The sequence below is a fragment of the Stigmatopora nigra genome, chromosome 7 (assembly GCF_051989575.1).
Source record: "Stigmatopora nigra isolate UIUO_SnigA chromosome 7, RoL_Snig_1.1, whole genome shotgun sequence".
Classification (NCBI taxonomy): Eukaryota; Metazoa; Chordata; class Actinopteri; order Syngnathiformes; family Syngnathidae; genus Stigmatopora; species Stigmatopora nigra.
In genome coordinates, this window is record NC_135514.1 from 12,949,933 (window position 1) to 12,971,569 (window position 21,637).

Sequence of the window (21,637 nt, forward strand, 5' to 3'; positions counted from 1 at the left end):
GCAGTATGACATATTGGACATTACTTGGTGCTGTTAATTTTTGGTCCTCCAACCATCCATTTCAAATTAATTGGACGTCTATCTACGTCAAATAGTTACTCATATTATGTTTTGATTAATTGTGTTTACTTATTATGCTCGGAGTTGTTTAAATGACATTTTCGAGGTGGAAATAGCCACTCAAATCAGAGTTTTAAGTTTTGGTATGCATGTTAAAAATAGCAAACCTCACTTTTTCAGTAAACTTAGCTCAAATGTCATAAAACTACAAAATGTGTGCTTCAAAATACAGCCGTTAGTGTACTATCATGTATATTTGGAGTGGTCCGCCCACCAGTGTAGTAGTAAGTGAAAGCGTCTCTCCACAACCAGAGTTCCAGAAGAGACCGGCACACACAGCCGCTCTGTGGCCGCCCAGCTCGCTCTCACCTCCGGCTTCCCGTCTTTGTGTCCTCCCTCTTCTCGCGGCCCTCCATGGCGGCCAAAAGCCGAAAGCAGGCGGGGAAAAACGACAAGACCTCCACACTCGCTTCTCCCAGCGGCAAAAGCAGCACCAAACGAGCCGCCTCGTCCTCCTCCTCCTCCGCCGCTGGAAGGGATGCCAAAGCCGCAAACGGGCTACCGGGGGTTCGGCATAGACTGGGGCTAACTCCCTCCAGAGCGGCCGGGCTGGGATTCACGTTTTTTCTCGGTAAAGTCGCAGTTTTTCGGCGTCTTTAAATGAGCTAAACGCATGGCCGAACTAACTTGTTTTATCTCCGGCGCTCATCAACATCCGGGCTAACATTAGCTCACCTGTGTGTGTGATTGAGTGTTAGCTGCCGAGCGTTAGCCACCATGATCCTAGTGCCTTTATCAACTCGAATTGGTTGATTTATTTTATTTATTTGGTGATTATTTAAATTATACGTCTGTCTGTTCACAGCTGCCCTAAGCGGATATCTTCATTGGTGAGTTGTTATTAATATCCAGAAAGTTATAATGGCGTCATTGAAATGTGTACATGACGTCAAAATCCCATTCACCACCCGATTGCACTGGTCAAATAAAATGAGTGTTTTTCGTAAAAGTATCGTTTCACTGTAAATAATTTTGTGTGGCAATTAATTCAACCTAATTATTTATCTAACCCTTTTAAATTTATTTTATTACAATATTAAATAAATTAAAATTTTAAACTGACTGATTAGTCAAAGTCAACAGCCTTTATTGTCATTATACTGCAGCTGGATATAATTAACTAGTGATTTTAGATTTTTCTAATATTTTATATTATTTTTATATTTTATTATATTATATAACTAGTGAAATTAGCTATTTTATTATGGAGTTGTGATAATTAGAAAATTTAATTGGTTTTAAACTTTTTATAATGAAGACAATTTAATTAATAGTAAATATTTTTTTGTCTTTTTAAAACATTTTTATCTTTATTTTATTTCAATAACTTGATAGTGAAACAAATCAGAAAATATTCTCCCAATTTGGGACCGCTTGAATAAAATAGATGAATAAAAAATACTTTTAACTGGACTGCATTTGTTCTGGAAAAAATACACTACAATTTACACGATTTCTATATTTAATAAGTCCTTAATTAACATCTTTTTTTATTTTTTATTCTCATCTTTCAGGTTTCATCTGACGCAACTCTTTGAAAATGACAGACACTTCTCACACTTGTCCAACCTGGAGAAAGAAATGGCTTTTCGTACAGAAATGGTGAAAAACAAACTTCCCTAAATTTTCCATCTCAAATACTGTACTAATTGCCCAACATGTCGTGTTGCGAAAGCTTGAACGCCACTTCCTGAGTTCATCACTATTTCTATAACTTTAGTTTGACATCTGAATTCTGAATGTCTGATCTACTTTCTTATTTACAGGGCTTGTACTACTCCTACTACAAGACCATCATCGACGCGCCCACCTTCTTGCAGGGCCTCCACGTAATCATGAATGACCGACTGACCGAGTACCCCTTGGTCATAAACACGCTAAAGCGCTTCAACCTTTACCCAGAGGTACAAAGCTAACATTAGCAATAGCTGAGCTACCAAATGTCAAAAATCTAATATCGTAGTGAGAATTTTCGGATTTTCCAGATTCCATTTATCAACAACACGTACAAAAAAAATCAATATTATCTAAATTTCTACTGCTTTAAAAAAAAACATTTTTTCAAGAGTTACCGTATTTACTCGCATATAAGCCGTATTTGTCAATCAAAAAAATGATGACTGAATCAAGGGTACGGCTTATATGCGCACAAATTAGACATAAATTTGTAAATTACATCCATTTTAAGGCAATTTTAAGGGTGCGGAGATGGCCAATTTGCGAGAAAATTCACATGTTTTGGTTTTACGCATTTTTAAACTCATGTTTTGATTTGAGCTAACACACACATTTAAACCATCACTATTAATGGCATTGTTCTTGTATTCAAAGTCAATTTTTGGCTAGCCTAACCTAAAAAAAAATAAGCATAATAATGTAATAACGCAGGTTATTAGTCTTAACTTACATTATTATATATTTTCTTGCAATTACAACAAAAGGGAACTTATCACTATGCAAATAAACCATTGGATAGCCTAAATCCCCATACATCTTTTTTCTTAACTTCAATCAATTTTAACGCAAATTCTGACAGTCCAACCCATGCCAAAATGCTAAGCTAGCTAGCTAATACCTTAATTTCATCAGTGTTGGAACAAAGTTGTTTCTAACTCAGTACACTGACCGTTTTGGTGTACATTTGTACTTCCAGGTAGTTCTAGCCGGTGGGTACCGGGTCTACACGGGTGTCATGGGCTACTTTGGCCTTCCCACCAAAATGTGTTGGTCCATTAACAGAGGAGAAGGTTTGACGCCGGTGGACAGTTGTGAAGGTACTGCCAATTTAAACAAAGGTTTCATGGAAGCGAGTTCTGTTTGTATTTTTTAGGTTTTTTTGGAAGACTTTGGGTAGAGTTGCGAAAGAAACAAACAGTGGAAATAGTCCTAAATAAGGGCAAGTTAATTATTTATGGTGTACTAAGAGAAATTCTGGGGGTCCTGGAAGTCAGTACAATGAACCCTGTTGTTGTTTTTATACTTCAGTGTATTTTGATTTTGGATTTTTACAAGATAATAAGGTTATGTATGACCAAATATGGTTTTAGTGGTAAATTTGGTGGGTGTGGCTTATGCTCAGGTGAGCCCAGGTAGTCCAATAATTATGTTAGATGCAATTGTTAACTCAAAAACGGGGGAAATGTAAATTTTACCATTTTTTTTTTCTTTTTGGAATTTAAAAAAAAATCTGCAAAAATTCTTATTTAAAAAAATATTTTTAATTTTTATTAATTAATTAATTAATTAATTTTTAAAACCAGCAAATATCATTATTTTAAGTTTTTTAACTAAAACATGCAAACAGTTAATCTCCACAAAATTATTTATAAAAATATATATATTTTGTACTTTATAAATTTGATTAAAATTTTATTTTAGCAAAAAATATAAAGCCTATGAACACAATTTACTTAAAATTATATAGAAAAGCGCATCTGCCACTTTAACAATCGAAATCCGACCTAAAGTAGAAATTCAGGTTTAACAATACACCTTTTACTCTTATTCACTATTTTATATTTTACTTATTTTACTATTTATTTTATGTCAGGCTTGGGCGACCCAGCTTATTTCTACGTGGCGTGCGTCTTCCTTCTCAACGGCGTAATGATGAGCCTCTTTTTCCTCTATGGCGCCTACCTCAGGTAATCTTTGGAATTACAACAATATCGCTAAACCCAATAAAAAAACAATTTTTCGTCTTTTTCAGCGGAAGCCGACTTGGCGGCGTCGTGACCACCGTTTGTTTCTTTTTCAATCACGGCGAGGTGGGTGGACTTTCTCGGGAAGCTATGGATGCTAACGAGATGCTAATCTTTCATGTTTTCGGGGGTGATAGAGCACCCGTGTGATGTGGACGCCTCCTCTACGGGAAAGCTTCGCCTACCCTTTCCTGGTTCTGCAGATGTTGCTGCTTACATTCATCTTGAGGTATGGAGAATTTCCACCAGGTTTGTCGAGGGAGTTTATGACCAGTCTGTTTATCATCGCCCTCCTGCTGATAGGACCCGGAAACCGAGCAGGATGGCAATGGTCGCCCTGGGAGTCGCCACGCTGTGCTTCATGCTGCCGTGGCAGTTTGCCCAGTTCGTCTTGCTCACTCAAGTAAAAAAAAACAAAACAAAAGGCAGATAGAAAGTCCAAAAATCTGTTAAAAATGTTTTTTGGGGGGGGGGGGGGTTATGGCAAAATAATATATGTCTATAGTCCATTTTTTATTCCCTAATTTCAATTGTGATCACTTTTTTTAAAAAACTGGATTTACAATTATAATTAATGATAAGGATAATTATAAAGTTAAATGATTGGAATAAATCATTGATAGTGTAGTTCAGTTAGTTTTTTAAATATTTGTTTTAATTGTTCATTGAGGAAAGTAGAAACCATCAAAATTATGTTGTTGCTTTTTATTTAAAAATGACTAATAAATTAATAAATATTTAGTTTTGTGAAATAAAAATCAATTAAAATATTTTTTAAAGGAAATATATATTTGTGATAAATAAAACAACACACTATGTAGTTTGTTATAAGTTTAAAAAATTAACAAAAATATTTTCTAGAGAAAATATTTGCTATTTTTCTATTTGTTTACTGTAATATACGAATAAAATGTTACTTTCATGAATATAAAAAAACATGTTTTTGTTTAATCATTTAGGTCTACTTTGTTTAAAAAAAAATTAAAAATAAAACACCAGTTTTTAACTGATTTAAAAAAAAAATTATAGTTATCATTGTGAAATAAATCCCTATTTGTCACATTTAATCAAAAAAATCACTTCACATAAACAACCTGACATATGTCAGTCATTCAAATTTTCATGACACAATCATCCACTTTTGGGTTTAATGTATATTAAATCAACACTAACCTTTTATTTTTTAATTTCTTAGGTGGCTTCCTTGTTTGCTTCCTACATCCTGGGTTATCTCAGTGCAACTAAAATGCAGTCAGTGCTGGTCACTCACTTGGTATAGCAAACTTTTTCATGGATTCTCGCAACTCACCACCTGGAAATGACAACAAAACATGTCTATTATGTGTTGTCATTCTGCAGGTGGCGTTGGCTGCCTGCTTTGCGCTCATGTTTGGGAACGCCATGCTGCTTACATCCTTTTACGCCTCGTCACTCGTTGTCATCTGGGTGTGTATCGTATCATAAATCTTGTCTTTAACCACCTAAAAGAGACAAAATTATGGGATTTTCGGTTCAAGCAAGACATGGAAAAACAATTTAAATTGGATTATTGCTATGGAAAATGTAGATCATCCACAAAGCAATTGCAAATATGAATGTTGTGTAGTTATAAATGCACTGTTGTATATATATTTGTTTGTATGAGTTTTGTAAGACCAGTGAAGTCAAAAATTCTCTGAATTTGGATTTTTAAAGCTGAATTGTGAGATTAGACAGAATACAGTATTTTTTTTGAGGCTTCACTACATTGTGGATAATTTTTGAAGGAATTTTTTTTAATTTTTGGATTTTTTTTATTTGTGTTTTTGGATTTTTTAGGTTAAAAAATGTGAAAATACACGCTGAAACTCATAACTAGAAGCCACTAAGACTTAACACTGAATAAATGTTTTTTATTTATTTATTTAAAATGGGGGTGACCCCATACCTGTCAACTGGTACGTTCTCGCCGTAATTGGTACAACTGAAAGCCCATTTTTATATTGGTACGCTGTACACATGAAAATGGTACGCTAAACGGTGATTTTGAGAAAAAAAAATAAATTAAGGCACTTTCTAGCCATTTTTCACCATCCGCCATTGTTTCTTCCCGGAAACGCATGTCTGCCAAGTGATATATGTACCGGCGCCTCTGATTGGCTAAAAAAAAAAGATCATGATAAACATTTCGTTTTGTAACACTTTCACCATGTGATTTCCGTTTCCTGTCAAAAAAGTAAAGTGGTAAGATTTTCCATGTATTTATACATATATGTAAGGGCGAAAACAAAATTTGGTAAGATCACAAATGGTTCGAGGTTGACAGGTATGTGACCCTACTTTGCATTTTTTTGATTATCGCGGCCATGCCTGCCTGCTCCACATGAACCGCGATATTCGAGGGAATACTGTATAAAGTTTTGTTTATGTATTACTTGCAAATAATGATCTTCCTAATTCTCCTTTTTAGTGCATTGTCGCATTGAGGGATCGAATTACCCGATATTTCGGGAACGGACTATTCTTTTGGGTAAGAAAGACCCCAATGCATCCGAAAATATATACTTCAAAAATCTGACTTTTTGTACTACTTTCTCAGGTCATTCAAACTTTAATTTGGGTGGTGTGGACCGTTCAACTCAAATTCCTGCTGTCGAATATCCTTGGCGCCCTCGATGACGTGAGTTAATGTCTTTTTAAAAGTTACTATTGCATATTTAAGAGGTTTTACTACTACTACACATATTTCAGAATATTCTGTAAGGTTCCAATGACACTATATATCCATTCTATCATGATTTTGTTATCATTTTACTGTCTTTTTCGCCTATGTTAGTGTTTTTTTTTTAATCTAAAAATGTCTTTCCCAGGCGCACATCAGTGGCCTGATTAAATCCAAGTTTACCAGCTATAAGGACTTCCACACACTCATGTACACGTGTGCTGCTGAGTTTGACTTCATGGAGTTAGAGGTGAGTTTGTCATCCACGCCTTATGGATATTTATCTAAAATATTAATATGTTCTTTTCATATTCTTGCACCAGACTCCTACACGCTACCTAAAAACGCTATTGCTGCCGGTCAATTTGTTGCTGGTGGGGTTGATTGCAAAGACGGTGAGTTAAATGTCGTTGGATGACGAAAATGTAAAAAAAAGATGGAAATTGAGTATTTTTGGGGTCTTTTTAGGTCGTGCAAGATGTTTTCCGCTTCCTGAGGAATGGAGGAAAGACTTTTAATGAAAATGCCAATCGTAACAGTGAAGAATCTTTGAGGTTAGTTGAATTTGTAAACAATTTGCATAAAGCAACAGTGTTAAAATCTGAAAATTGTCATCTATACTTATTAGTATATGACAAGAATGGAAGTATATGTGATTTCTAATTGTGTTTCTATGCCTTTCTGTTTTAGATGTGAAGTTGCAACTAAAGGCGAGGTAAGCACCCCTCCTCCATCTATATACCTTGCTATTATTAATGATTGGAATTTTTCTTCATAGGCAATTGAAATAAATAATAATAATAAAAACGTACAAATGCAATGCGGCACTTGTTTACCCAGGCGTATTTAAAAGTATGCACTAAATTTAAAATTCTGTAGATGTCACTGTATGATGCTGATATCTTAATTGTCTGAGTACATTGCTTGCTGACACGCTATAGTTAGAATTTTAGATAGTGAAAAGGCGGAATGTGCATGCGCATATCATGCTTAAAGCATGACTATTAGCAATTGACAATGGCGTTTAAGTCTGCTAACGTTACCGATACGATCTGTATTAGAGCCGAAATGGATAAAAACGAGATCGGTTTTACCAAAAAACTTACTTGAAAAAAAATCTATCCAAAAGTTATGTCATACACAATTTGAAATGATCAAAAAACGTATAAAATACGAGAAAAACTAATAAATTGACAAATATGTTGTTATCAAATGGAGTCTACATTGTGTGTTGTCATTTAAGTTCATTTCATTTTCTGAACATGCCAGTTTTTATACTTACAATTGATGGAATGATGTTTGACACTCTCACAGTTGGCTTATCACAGTCTGCAACTCCTGGCCTTCAGCGTCTTAGCCGTCCTCATCATGCGCCTCAAGCTCTTCCTCACGCCACACATGTGCATCGTGGCTTCACTCATTTGTTCCAGACAGGTCAGGTCAACCTCCGATGGCAATGTGAGTGTCCACCCGGGCTCATCTTCATTTCCCATGTTTCCCCCTCAGTTGCTGGGCTGGATCGGCGACAAAAGCAGGCACCGGGCCGCCACCATCCTGGTTCTGGCCCTCATGGCCGTGCAGGGCGTGTCCAATTTGCGATCTCAATGGGGAATCATCGGGGAGTTCAGCAACATGCCACAGGAGGAGCTGTTGGAGTGGATACGGGACAACACAGTTCCTGGTGAGTAATGCGTTAGTCTAAATCAGGGGTGGGCAAACTTTTGGGCCCGGGGGACATATTGACTTTAAAAATGTGACAGATGGGCCGGGTCAGTACATGATATGATAAGATATAAAAAAGTGCATCCGTTAAAAGTACATATGAAACATAAACAGAAAAACAGACTCAAATATTAACATACTCATCACTCATCATTCATGTAAAAAGTATAAAGTACAAATTAAAGTAAAAAGGAATGTATTAAGAGATATTTAAATGTCATTTAAAAAAATAGAGGGCCTGTAAAACACAAAAAAACAAAGAGTGGACAAAGCTACTGCTACTGGCTTCCGTGTGAAGGCGCCATCTTGGGGAAATTAAAAAAAAAAACATTTGGACATGTCAGCGGGCCGGATTAAAAAGCCTAACGGGCCGGATATGGCCCGCAGGCCATAGTTTGCCCACCCTGCATTAGTTTGCCCTACCAGACATAATCAAAAAATATTTACATTTTTTTAAAGCTTTTTGACTTAGTAGCAAAAGTGGCTAACAAGTTTTAGCATGGATTTTCACATTTTTTTATAACGAATGAACAAAAATTACAATCCCAACGTTTCTCCTACACAGATGCCGTGTTTGCGGGTGCAATGCCCACCATGGCCAGCGTCAAACTGTCTACGGGTCGCCCTATCGTCAACCACCCCCACTATGAAGACGCTGGTCTGAGGTCAGGAGAGGTTGCGCTATAGAGAAGACTGTGGCGAATGCTAATGTTTTTGTTCGTGTTTGTCGTATAGAGAGAGAACCAAAATGGTGTACGCCATGTACAGCCGCATGTCTGCAGAGACTGTCAGGGGTAATTTGAACAAGCTGGGAGTGGATTTTTTTGTTTTGGAAGATTCTTGGTGCACCAGAAGAACAAGGTACGACTAATATATTTTCTCGCAAAAACGCTGTATTTGTCACTAAAAAAAATAATGACGGGACGGCTTATATGCGCATAAATTAGACTTGACATGCACGAAAAGCCATAACGCCAAACAATATGGCTGATATGGTCATTTATTTAAAAATAGATAAAGATAAAAAGATAAAATATTTAACAAAATGTATTTTGATGTCTATGAATGAAAATAAAAACGGATATCTTCGTATTAGCTGGTCGGATATTAAAAGATTTTGCTAATTTCGACAATATTTCCAACTGATAACTGACTAACATTTTTTTCCCTATTATTTTAACAAGACCCGGCTGCAGCATGCCCGAAATCTGGGACGTGGAGGACCCCCAAAACAAGGGCAAAGTACCCCTATGTACGCTCATGTCCAGGAACTCACGGCCTCACTTCACTACCGTCTTCGCCAATCACATTTACAAAGTCCTCAAAGTGCCAAAAGACGAAAGATAACAGCATTTTTTTCTTCTTTTATTCTTTTTTATGCAATGACGGACACAAAGTTGGGAAACCGCGAGTATTTCTTTGGTTTAAGTAGCTTCTTTCGTACTTCATTTCGTTTAGGTTACACCTCAGGTACTACCTAGCCGTGTGAAAGAAACTACTAACATTTCCAAGCAATATGGCCGCAAAGATGTTTTGACCAGTGTTATTATAGTTCGTATTTTTATATAATTTAATTGCCAGTTATTTGGTTTCGTGACAAAAACATGGAAGTATTACATTTTACTCGGTTTTTCATTTGCTAGCCATTATGAAAAAAATGCTAATTGTTCTGTTCAGTTGTCCTGTAGTTAAAATTAAAAAAAAAACAGTAGCATATTTCATTTGCTTTTTGGTATTTTGCAATTCACACTGCCGAATTTACTGTAGCGGGTGAACACGTTAGCGGTAGCAACAGCGCGTGGAAGAAGCTAAATTGTGAAGCTTAGAGGAATGCATCGCTGTGAAAAGATAAACGGGACAAATTCATGTGCCAAAACAAGCGCTGGACGTATCAAAAAAAATTATGTACGGGGCTTTTTTAAATGAATGTTTTTCATCCTTTATAAAGTAGCCGCTGTTGACGCATGTTGCACTTGTATTTTATAGTATTTGATTTGTATTGAAATAAAAGATGAAAGTTGAAATTGTTTGTGCTGGTTGTGATTATTATTTTGACGGTGACAACTGAAGTTTAGGTTTGTTGAAAAACGAGTGAAGTATTTTCCAGGATTAATGTTAAAAGTTTGTAAAAAACAAGAGCTTTGAAAATTCGTTGAAAATTGAGCATTTTCACGTTCTATTAATACTTTTTGGGGGACGGTACTGACATAAAATGGCCGACAGAGTATAATGGCGGTCACTGCGCGTTTCGCATCTAGTTGTATATAAGATATATCTTAATTGTCCAAGTAGCGTTGCCGTAGAAGTTTCTTGGTGCTTGCTAGCTAGCTCCAGTAGCACTTTCGATTAATGGGAGACGTCAAATTAGCCATTTCTCTGCGGAAGTTGAAAACTACTCGGTTCGTATTAAATTTGCACGATGACACACTCGCTAGTTATTTGGAAAAACGTGTTTTATACCGTCAAATTATTTAAAGAGACAAAATGTGACTTGTGTTTGGGATTTAGTTTTTTAGTTTGCAAACAACATATAAATTTGTAGTTCTAGGATAACGTCACATGCTGCGTTCAAGGACTATTGTTTTTTTTAATTGCAAAGAGCATTTGTTAGCAAAAATACTGGCGTGGCGAATATCTAAAAAGTAAACAGATACAATCGTGGCATGTGTCATTTTCTTTAGGAATATTATTGATTTTCTTACCTTTTACTGCCATTGACGTTGATAGACGTCCAATCCATTTGATGTTTTCCTGCCATTGATGGGATAGACCTCCAATGCGCTTTGCCTGGGAGGGCCGGCATTCACCTTAAACATCTCCAAGCCAGCCATCCTTCTTCAAACAGATTTGACATGTCATCACAGGGCGCCTCAATGAACCCTGCCCACACGGAAGCCATCTTGAGGGCATGTGGCGCCACTTCCCTCCGCGTGGGCGCCAAGATCCAGACGCTATGGAGCGGCTACGGCGAGATCGTACGTGTTCACCTGGATGGTTGCGAGCGTCCTTCTGTGGTCGTCAAGCACGTCAAGTTCCCCCGGCGAGCCGCTACCGCCGTTGATGATCCCGCCGCTCTTCGGTCCCACCTGAGGAAGGTGAGATCCTACGAGGTGGAGACTTACTGGTACCAGAACTACGCCACCGATGCCAAGTGCAGGATCCCGGCATGTCTGGCAGTTTGTTCCCATGGCGACGAGATGCTCATCGTGTTGGAGGACTTGGATGTGGCTGGTTATGATCAAAGGAGGTGGGTGTTCCCTTTAATTAGAAAAACATTAGCATTAGATTAGCCAAATTTGCACAAATGCACAAATAACAACACACAAATAAATCATCAATAAATAATTAAGTAATCACATTAATTAGTCTGGTACAAAAAATAATTAAAATGGTTAGTAGCCTATATAGTTTGAGTGAAAGTGTAAAATAGGAAATTACAGTAATCCCTCGAATATAGTTTTCGGAATATACCATTTTTGATAGATCGAAAGCAATGTTTATTTGAGCTTTTTTTTTTTAAATATATTTTTTGATTTTACAAAATTAGTTTTGAACTAAACACAGAAAAAATGATTAAAAAATGACAATTATGGATTTAAAAGTGGGCAAATATACATCTATACTCTTAATTTAAATTTGATCCTAAAACAGAAAGTCAGCACTCATGATTTAATTTCTCGGGCCGCACAACATTATGCGGCGGGCCAGATTTGGCCCCCGGGCCGCCACTTTGACACCCCTAATGTAGACCAAACATGGCCACGATCATTGAAAAATTGCAAAGTAGGGTCACCCCTATTATAACTACCTTGACTTGGATTTTCAAAATTTTATGAACTATAAATTTTTTTTTTTTTTAGCATAAAAAAAATTGAAAAGAAGTAAATTCGTGATAATCGAGGGAAGTCTGTAGTCCTGTTTGTCTTGGCTGTTATGTTCTTGTAGCGCCTCCCAGAGGGCAGCAGGGGTTCTACTTATTGTTAAAGCGCTTTCATTGGTCCCAACAGAACCAGCGTGAAAGACGGCGAAATGCGAGCCTGCCTGAGTTGGCTTGCCCACTTCCACGCCCGCTTCCTGGGCGTGGCCCCCCAAGGCCTCTGGCCGGTGGGCACCTACTGGCACCTGGAGACACGCCCAGACGAATTGGCGGCCATGAAGGAGTGCCGGCTGAAAGCCAACGCCGGCGCCGTGGACGCGGCGCTCAACCGCTGCCGCTTCCTGACGTTGGTGCACGGAGACGCCAAGCTGGCCAACTTCTGCTTCTCCCCGGACGGGCGGGACGTGGCGGCCGTGGATTTCCAATACGTGGGCGGCGGCTGCGGCGTGAAGGACGTGGTTTACTTCTTGGGCAGCTGCCTGGACGAACGGGGGTGCGAGAAAAAGGCGCCGGCGTTGTTTGATTATTACTTGGAGCAGTTGAAAGGGGCGGTGGACGCCGGGACGGACTGGGCGGCGCTGGAGGACGAGTGGAGGGAGATGTTCGCCTTCGCCTGGACGGATTTTCGCCGTTTTCTGCTGGGATGGATGCCCACACACGGCAAGATCCACCGCTACAACCGGAAAATGGCCGACGAGGTCCTGGACAAGCTGGCGTCTAAAAAACTGTGACTCATTTTGACACCAGAAAAAATAATAGTTAACCCATTTAATTCATTCTTTAAAAAAATAGCTGGCTGGGATCGGCTCCAGCACCCTCTTGGAAGAATAACCAGTAAAAAATAAATGAAAGAAAATATTGCCAGATGTGCTTCGCCATGCTAATGATGCTAAAATAATCCAGCATATCAGTTCATGACCGGACGTTTTGTCGCCGGACGTTTGGTCGCCGGATGTTTTGTCGCCGGATGTTTTGTCGCCAGACGTTTGGTCGCCAGACGTTTGGTCGCCAGACGTTTGGTCGCCAGACGTTTGGTCGCCAGACGTTTGGTCGCCAGACGTTTGGTCGCCAGACGTTTGGTCGCCAGACGTTTGGTCGCCAGTCTTTTGGTCGCCAGACGGTTGGTCGCCAGACGGTTGGTCGCCGGACGGTTGGTCGCCGGACGGTTGGTCGTCGGACGTTTGGTCACCGGATGTTTGGTCGACGGATGTTTGGTCGCCGGCCAAATGTACTTAGATATTAAACTCTCTCTTAGATATTAAACTTTCTTAGATATTAAACTCTGTCTGATGAATATAATTTTGAGAACTGGTTTCAACATTAAACTGTCACCATTTGACTGGCGACCAAAAGACCGGCGACCAAACGTCCGAGCACCTATCAGTCAAGTGTCACTTTTCAGTTTCTCCTCTAACTCCACCCCCATTTCTGGGACTCCGCTCTCGCATCGGTCGACATTGGCGTGGAGCGGAATCATGCGGCCTGCGAGGCGCTTCCTGCGGACGTACGCCGCGCTAACGGCTGCTAAGAGGACGAAGATACAGACGGCCACGCCCACCAACCAGCCGTGGTAGCTCCGTTTTTCACAGCGAGCCGCCGGCGGTGATGAGGACACCGCCGGGACGAACTCCACCGGGACGGGCTTGGCGTCCTGGCACGCCAAATGCAGCCCATTGGCCGGGAAGACACAGTAGCTAGCTAGCGTTTCCGTGTAGCCATCTTCCTCTGCTTGGCAGTGGTACCCGCCCCAAGTGTTTTGATTGGCCAAGAATTTGAGGCCGCCATCATCCGACCAGATGAAGACACGCCTTGTCAAAACGCCAGACGGAGAGCGATGCCACGTCAATGTGGACGACGCCCACGGTTTGTAACAGGAGAGCTCGACGACCTCGCCGGCGCCAGCTACCACGTCTGCGACACATTTCACGCCACGCGTCAAACGTGGGTCACGTTTGGTCGGGATTTTCTACTTACTCTTGACCGGAGGGCCGGCGTTGTGGCTTCCGTGACAAAAGTTCCTCACGTCACTGCCGTCCAGGAGTTGAACCCTGAAAGCACAATTCCTATCACTTAGGCTTAAAACATATCTAAATAATGGAAAATGATGACAGCGTTCCCTTCGCAACATGGCCAACCAAAATGCATACGTACAAATCTCCCTGTTGCGTGTCTTGGGGTCTTTGATGTTCCCGATCCAATTGAACACAGCGCCTTCCACTTTGACTCCACCCACAAAATGGGTCTCTGGCCAACAGGCAGCGCCCACATGTGGCGTGGGCGGAACAGCGAGCCACGGGGACGGCAGCCACGCCGTCCCAGGAACCCACAAACATGACACCCTGCCACATCAAAACAACGTTCATGAAAAACACATTCATCAAAGACACATTCATGAAAGATACATTCCCTGAAAGACACATTCCCTCAAAGACACATTCCCTCAAAGACACATTCCCTCAAAGACACATTCCCTCAAAGACACATTCCCTCAAAGACACGTTCCCTCAAAGACACGTTCCTCAAAGACACGTTCCTCAAAGACACGTTCCTCAAAGACACGTTCCTCAAAGACACGTTCCTCAAAGACACGTTCCTCAAAGACACGTTCCTCAAAGACACGTTCCTCAAAGACACGTTCCTCAAAGACACGTTCCTCAAAGACACGTTCCTCAAAGACACGTTCCTCAAAGACACATTCCCTCAAAGACACATTCCCTCAAAGACACATTCCCTCAAAGACACATTCCCTCAAAGACACATTCCCTCAAAGACACATTCCCTCAAAGACACATTCCCTCAAAGACACATTCCCTCAAAGACACATTCCCTCAAAGACACGTTCCCTCAAAGTCACGTTCCCTCAAAGACACGTTCCTCAAAGACACGTTCCTCAAAGACACGTTCCTCAAAGACACGTTCCTCAAAGACACATTCCCTCAAAGACACATTCCCTCAAAGACACATTCCCTCAAAGACACGTTCCCTCAAAGACACGTTCCCTCAAAGACACGTTCCCTCAAAGACACGTTCCCTCAAAGACACGTTCCCTCAAAGACACGTTCCTCAAAGACACGTTCCTCAAAGACACGTTCCTCAAAGACACGTTCCTCAAAGACACGTTCCTCAAAGACACGTTCCTCAAAGACACGTTCCTCAAAGACACGTTCCTCAAAGACACGTTCCTCAAAGACACGTTCCTCAAAGACACGTTCCTCAAAGACACGTTCCTCAAAGACACGTTCCTCAAAGACACATTCCCTCAAAGACACATTCCCTCAAAGACACATTCCCTCAAAGACACATTCCCTCAAAGACACATTCCCTCAAAGACACGTTCCCTCAAAGACACGTTCCTCAAAGACACGTTCCTCAAAGACACGTTCCTCAAAGACACGTTCCTCAAAGACACGTTCCTCAAAGACACGTTCCTCAAAGACACGTTCCCTCAAAGACATTCCCTCAAAGACACATTCCCTCAAAGACACATTCCCTCAAAGACACATTCCCTCAAAGACACATTCCCTCAAAGACACATTCCCTCAAAGACACATTCCCTCAAAGACACATTCCCTCAAAGACACATTCCCTCAAAGACACATTCCCTCAAAGACACGTTCCCTCAAAGTCACGTTCCCTCAAAGACACGTTCCTCAAAGACACGTTCCTCAAAGACACGTTCCTCAAAGACACGTTCCTCAAAGACACATTCCTCAAAGACACATTCCTCAAAGACACATTCCTCAAAGACACATTCCTCAAAGACACATTCCTCAAAGACACATTCCTCAAAGACACCCTGCCAGTTTTAAACCCCCGATTATTACCTTAGCGGGCGACAGCGCAAAGGCCGTGACACGCCCGGCGCGCTCCAGCACCTCCACCTCCTCCACCAGTCGAGGACCCCCCGTGGAAATGACCACTTTGTGCAGGAGTCCATTTTCTAGAACGGGAGGCGACCGCTCGGGATTGGGGTCAAAGGGTCATCGGCGACGTTGGCGTCTCACCCGTCAGGAGGAAGAGAACCGGGTAGCTCCGGCCGTCGACCCCCCGTGCCGTGGTGACCGCCAGACGACTATAGCGTTGGTGGTTGGACACCAGCAGGGGGCGCCCCTCTTCCGGGGCCACGCTTCCTTCCGTCAGGAAAGTCCGTTTGACTTCCTCCAGTTTGGCGTGTGATGAAGAATTGATGTTGCACTAAACGCAAGAGTTTTTTTGTAAATATTTGTATGTTGAATTTTATAACAATAAAATATTTATAAATATGATCAACAATATTATGATAAATTTGTAGTTGTAATAGTATTGTCAATAAAAGTTTTATTTCTATTCCATTACGCTAAAAAAAGATAGAAAATGTGTTCCATTTTTTTAGATCAAATCTTAAACTTAAAATGGGTATAATTCAATATAAATTTTTAATTTCATTAATTTGGTTTTTAATTCAAAAGCAAAAAAACTAAAGATTCTACATAAAAAACATTTATTTAACTCTTTGCATGGCAAAAAAAATCATTTTTACAAACAAAATAAACTGAGATTAAACCTTTTACCAACTATTAAATCTTCTTTTTTAAATTTAACCATATGAATATCGATAAAAAAATCTTTTAAACTGATAGGACAGCTTTTAACAGCAGCAGACGTCCAATCAATTAGCACAAACACCAAAATGTTAACGACTTAAAGCCTTTTTTTCCAGTTGCTTACCTGCCCAAAAGAGTTCTTGGTCACCGAGGTGCTCCAACGTTGCGTATCGGCGTCGATGATCCGGTACGCGCCGGTAAACGCCGCCCTGATGGACGCCAACGAGAAGGAACAAACCACCGACTCTGGCCGAAGAGACCTGGAAGGAGACGGACGGGAAGGTGGGTAGGACGCCACCTGGCTGAGATGACTTGTCTTGGTCGGGCTTCCCTACCACTGCGAGACAAAGATGGCGTAGAAACGCGTTTGGGCGGGGTCTTGGCCCTCTGCTGGTGGATGGTGGAATATGTCTAGTAGCACGTTGAAGGGCTGAAGGCAGCTCAGGGTACTTTTCACCAGAGTGGTCCATTTTCTCTGGAGGACTTGGGACCCGCCCACGTCGTCCTGCAAAAAATAGCCACGTTAGCTTAGCTTAGAAAATTTGAAAGAATGGTAAAAAAATCTGATTTTGTAGTGGATTTTATCGAATTTTTGGATTTGGTGAAAAATAAAGCTCAATATTTTCTATTTTTTTTAAATTGTTTCCTTTTACAATCATTCATTTTTGCAAAAAAATAAATGAACATGATATTTAACTTTCAAAATAAAACAATACAAAAACGTGAGAATTTCCAGATGCCATTAAAAATGCAGTTTGCGATTTAACTTTCAAAATAAAACTACAAAAAGTGATAATTTCCATGTGCTGTGGAAAATGAACTGAGCATGCTATTTAACTTTCAAAATAAAACCCTATACAAAAAAAATAAGAATTTACACATGCCATTGAAAAATAAGTGAGCACGCTATTTAAACTTCAAAATAAAACTACTAAAAAGTGAGAATTTCCATCTGTTGTTGAAAATGAACTGAGCACGCTATTTAACTTTCAAAATAAAACCCTATACAAAAAAAGTGAGAATTTCCAAATGCCATAAAGAAGGAAATGAGCACGCTATTTAACTTTCAAAATAATGGAACGTATTAACAAGGTACAAAATGTAAATACCTGACAGACGCTAGCCACGCGCGCCACACGCATGTCTTCATGGAGGTTAAACTCCTTGGCCACCTCGCTGAAGAAGAAGAAGACTTTCCTTTGGACCGGATCCAATGCGGAAGCCACAAAATCCGGTTCTGCCAGGAAAAAGTCACGTTAGCTAACGCGGCTAAGCTAGCGACAATCAAAAGTACGTTAAATAAACAAAAAATAAACAAATAAAAGAAAGAAAATACCTGTGAATTGATTTTGAAAAACAAACTATATTTCCCACCTGTTTTTCAACGTAAAAATGGGATTAAAAAGTAAAAAAATAAGTTACTAAATTTTGTTTATTGAAATAAAAAAGCAAAAAATATGAGAATAGATTTACTGATTGCTGCCCTGTTGTAAATTCTACATCTAAAATATATATTTAACATTAAAAATAAATGTAAAAAAAGGAATATTTAGTTTTTTATTGCCTTTTGTTTTTGGATTTAAAAAATACATTTTATATAAAAAATAAATTAAGAAAAGTATATTTAGTTTTTTATTGCCTTTTGTTTTTAAATTTTAAATTATATAATTTATATCAAAAATATATATTTTTTAAATTAATATTTACAGTTTTTTTATTCCCTTTTTAAACAAATACTTATTGACAGCGGTAGTCCAATCCATTTCAACTGGGAGCTAGCGTAAAATGGCAGAAACTAGCAAAAGCAGTGGCACCCCCTTCTGGCCACCAGACAGATACAATTAAAAGGCAGAGGCCACGCCCACCCACGTGGTATTACCTTCCAGCAACATGCTCAGCGACTCCTGGCTAAGATCCGGACGTCCATCTTTGCTGAAATGGCGCATGATGACCGGCCTCACCCCCAAAAAGTCCATGGTGGTGGCGGTGAAAAGCTCTCCGTCTGCCCCGCCCCCCCAAAAAAGGCATCAGAAAACCAGATTTCCGCACCAATCCGTGACGACGACGTGCTAACCCGCGACCACGGCGACGCTTCTCTCAAATGGGCTGAAGGGGCAGCGACCTTTGCTTGTCCGCGAGGGGGTCATAGCCAGGGTTTCGGCATCCTGAGGGTGAACAAGTCAAGAAGACATCCCGACCTCTGATTATGTCGTGGGTTTCAACCATGCAGAGGCGAACCGTCACATTTTTGTGTTTTTTATGCCATTTTTTTGTTGTTATTTAGTTAATTTATTTTTTAATACTCTTTAGCAATATTTCTCATTTAATATGTGTAAAAATAATCGTTATTTAGTTAATTTACTTTTTAATACTTTGACAATATTTCTTATTTAATGTGTAAAATGTTTGCTATCAAATCAAGTTTAGATGGTTTTTGGCAGTTTTATTTGATACTTATGACTGTACAAAATGAAAATAAATTAATAATTTTATGAAATAATGTGATGATCAATAAAATAATAATAAAAATTTCATAAAGCGAGCAATTAAAGTAACAATTAAATGATAAAATAATTTTAAATACTAAATATTATGTATTATATGACCCGAAATAGCCCGTTCCCTATGTTAAGGGGTTAAACAAGAATAATAATTAATATATCTATTTAAAAAATACAGTTAGGGAATATAATTGATATAGTGTTTATAGTTAATAGTATTGGTAGGTAGGGCTTCTACGATTCTTAGACTAGTCGGCGAGTAATCAATTATTGGAGTAACGGACAGCTATTGTGATCATCAATCGATAATTTTAATTAAATTGAATTTAATTGAAATTAAAATAGTACAAACATTTTTGAAATACTTACCAAAAAGGATTCGTGTGGGTTGAAGGCGAAGCTACCGCAGGCATACACGTGCGATGCGTTCAAGCGGTGCAAAACGCTCACGAAATTTGCACAATCCACCTGCCCCAACACAAAAAACAAATGTTACATACGACTGTTTTTCTCAATCCATGCTTTATACTCCTTCTTTTACTTGTGAAGAAGAAACATGGCAACTAAAATCGTTGAATGTTTCCTCTGTGAACACCAAATTCAATGTTACTTGTTTTAGTTTAACTAGTTGTCAATTTTACTAGTTTTTTTTCTTCCGGTTGGTAGTTTCAGAGAAGGCGCCCCTGTAATCACGTGACTCCAAGCAACAAATCCGGCTAAACAAAAAAGTCACATGACCACACGTCAGTCTAACGATAATACCGCCCTGCCGGTTATTTAACGTAAATATGAATATTTCACATATATTAACACTTATGAAACAAATTTTACCGAACAAAGAAAATTAATCCAAAACAAATAACTGAGATTATTCATCGTTTTGTTGTCAATTTTCCGAGTCAAACAGAAAAATATAAAATTAAATAAAGTTAAGCTTCTTATACAGGCCATTCTCATTTGACCTATTTTGACGTCACACGGCCTTACAAAACCCCACAGAGGTCAAAGGTCAAGGGTTTACCGTGGCGTTTTTCCCTTTACTCTCGCAGGCGAGTATGTCCATCACTTCCGGAGTCCAGGACACCTGTGGACAAAAAAATCTGGCCTTAAAACGAGTTCAAAGCTTACAAGAATGTGTTTCCTACTATCATTGGTCCTTGAGCCTCACCTGGCTCCTGGGCACCGTAACGTCACTGGCGTCCAATGAGAACACGCCGTCCCGTGCCCCCACGTAGAGGCGGTCGCCACTCAGCAGCAACGCGGTACAGTTGCGGAGTGGGAAGCGATTCAGCGGCCTGTCCATCGAATCTGGGGGAAATAATGTCTCAGAGAGGGAGGGGGTCTGGGTTGTGAGCCTGAGCGGTGGATGTTAGCAAGTAGCCGTTAGCATTGCGTAAAATAAATGTAAAATATTGCTGGCCTGAATATATAATGCTATTTTTTTCATGCAAAATAATAAAATGCATAGTATAAATATCAACTAAATTGAAATACTGTATTTACTCGCATATAAGCCGACCTCGAGTATAAGCCACACCCTTAAAACTGCCTTAAAATCATTGTTGTTGTTTTTTACAATTTCTTGTGTATATTTTATCCAGTAATGGTTGTTTTCTTACTGCAAAACAGAAAATAACCAAACAAATAATAAATGTTAATTTGCCGACATCTACGGGTGAAAAAGAGTATAACAACGCTAAGTCTTGTGCGCATATTTTTGTTAAAAATATGGCATATATGCGAGAAAATATGGAAATGTAAAATATTGCGGCACCAATTTGAAAACAGTAAGAGCTCTAAATAATACATTTTTTAAAATGATTAAAAGAAATATCATCTATGAAAGCAGTTCACAATGTAGGGAAATTTAAAAAAAAAAAAAGAAAAACCACAACTTCCCTCAAACAAAATAAATAGAAATATTTCAAGCCCAATTTTTAAAATGCATTCTTAGAACACAAACTATACTAACTAATAATTCTAAAATAATACAACAATATATACAAGAAGCCCAATTTAGAGTGAAAATAAAATAGCCACATTAAAAAAAAAAGAAGAAAATTCAGAAATGGTTGCAAAAATCATGAAAAAAATCTGATAAATCACTCACTAAAGGGGAAGGATGAACGCGCGAGGAGCGGCAGGACCACACCCGCGCCGGTTCCCACGGCGGCGTCCATCCCCACGGCGGCGTCCATCCCCACGGCGGCGAACAGCATCACCAGCAAGACGGCCATTTTCTACGCGTGTCGACAAAACCAAGCCATGCCGCGCCGTGTGTTCAAAAAAGAGCAATTTTTTGTGTTGGCCACTTCCTTCCGAGCAACTTCTTCTTCTTTCATTTCCTGTCTGATGAAACCGCAAGTTTCTTTATGACTCTTTCTCATGTCAACTTGTTTTTTTATCTAAAAAAAAAACACCCAGTAATCCTC

The 21,637-nt window shown here is 39.4% G+C and overlaps 3 protein-coding genes across 3 annotated transcripts; 2 read left to right on the plus strand and 1 right to left on the minus strand.

Annotated features, from left to right (window-relative positions):
- Nucleotides 1-338: 338 nt before the first annotated feature.
- On the plus strand, nt 339-9,876 carry dpy19l1l (dpy-19-like 1, like (H. sapiens)). The gene is made up of 22 exons (XM_077721366.1): nt 339-691; nt 926-950; nt 1,635-1,722; nt 1,887-2,024; nt 2,774-2,894; nt 3,671-3,764; nt 3,830-3,887; nt 3,959-4,050; nt 4,125-4,224; nt 5,017-5,094; nt 5,181-5,267; nt 6,271-6,330; nt 6,400-6,480; nt 6,671-6,772; nt 6,846-6,917; nt 6,991-7,076; nt 7,213-7,237; nt 7,837-7,956; nt 8,029-8,203; nt 8,810-8,909; nt 8,980-9,105; nt 9,429-9,876. The coding sequence occupies exons 1-22, from the start codon at nt 475-477 to the stop codon at nt 9,589-9,591; spliced, it is 2,208 nt and encodes a 735-aa protein (XP_077577492.1). The 5' UTR covers nt 339-474; the 3' UTR covers nt 9,592-9,876.
- Nucleotides 9,877-10,582: 706 nt separating this feature from the next.
- On the plus strand, nt 10,583-12,982 carry pkdc (protein kinase-like domain containing). Its single transcript, XM_077721020.1, has 3 exons — nt 10,583-10,643; nt 11,109-11,491; nt 12,252-12,982. The coding sequence occupies exons 2-3, from the start codon at nt 11,118-11,120 to the stop codon at nt 12,850-12,852; spliced, it is 975 nt and encodes a 324-aa protein (XP_077577146.1). The 5' UTR covers nt 10,583-10,643; nt 11,109-11,117; the 3' UTR covers nt 12,853-12,982.
- Nucleotides 12,983-13,390: 408 nt separating this feature from the next.
- On the minus strand, nt 13,391-21,442 carry LOC144199685 (semaphorin-4A-like). Its single transcript, XM_077721497.1, has 14 exons — nt 21,316-21,442; nt 20,374-20,513; nt 20,227-20,289; nt 19,575-19,673; nt 18,779-18,869; nt 18,584-18,706; nt 17,814-17,941; nt 17,040-17,209; nt 16,829-16,964; nt 16,126-16,315; nt 15,946-16,061; nt 14,273-14,460; nt 14,096-14,169; nt 13,391-14,032 (listed from the first exon to the last, which is right to left on the minus strand). Exons 1-14 carry the CDS (start codon nt 21,440-21,442, stop codon nt 13,506-13,508), a joined length of 2,172 nt encoding a protein of 723 aa, XP_077577623.1. The 3' UTR covers nt 13,391-13,505.
- Between the last annotated feature and the right edge of the window lie 195 nt (nt 21,443-21,637).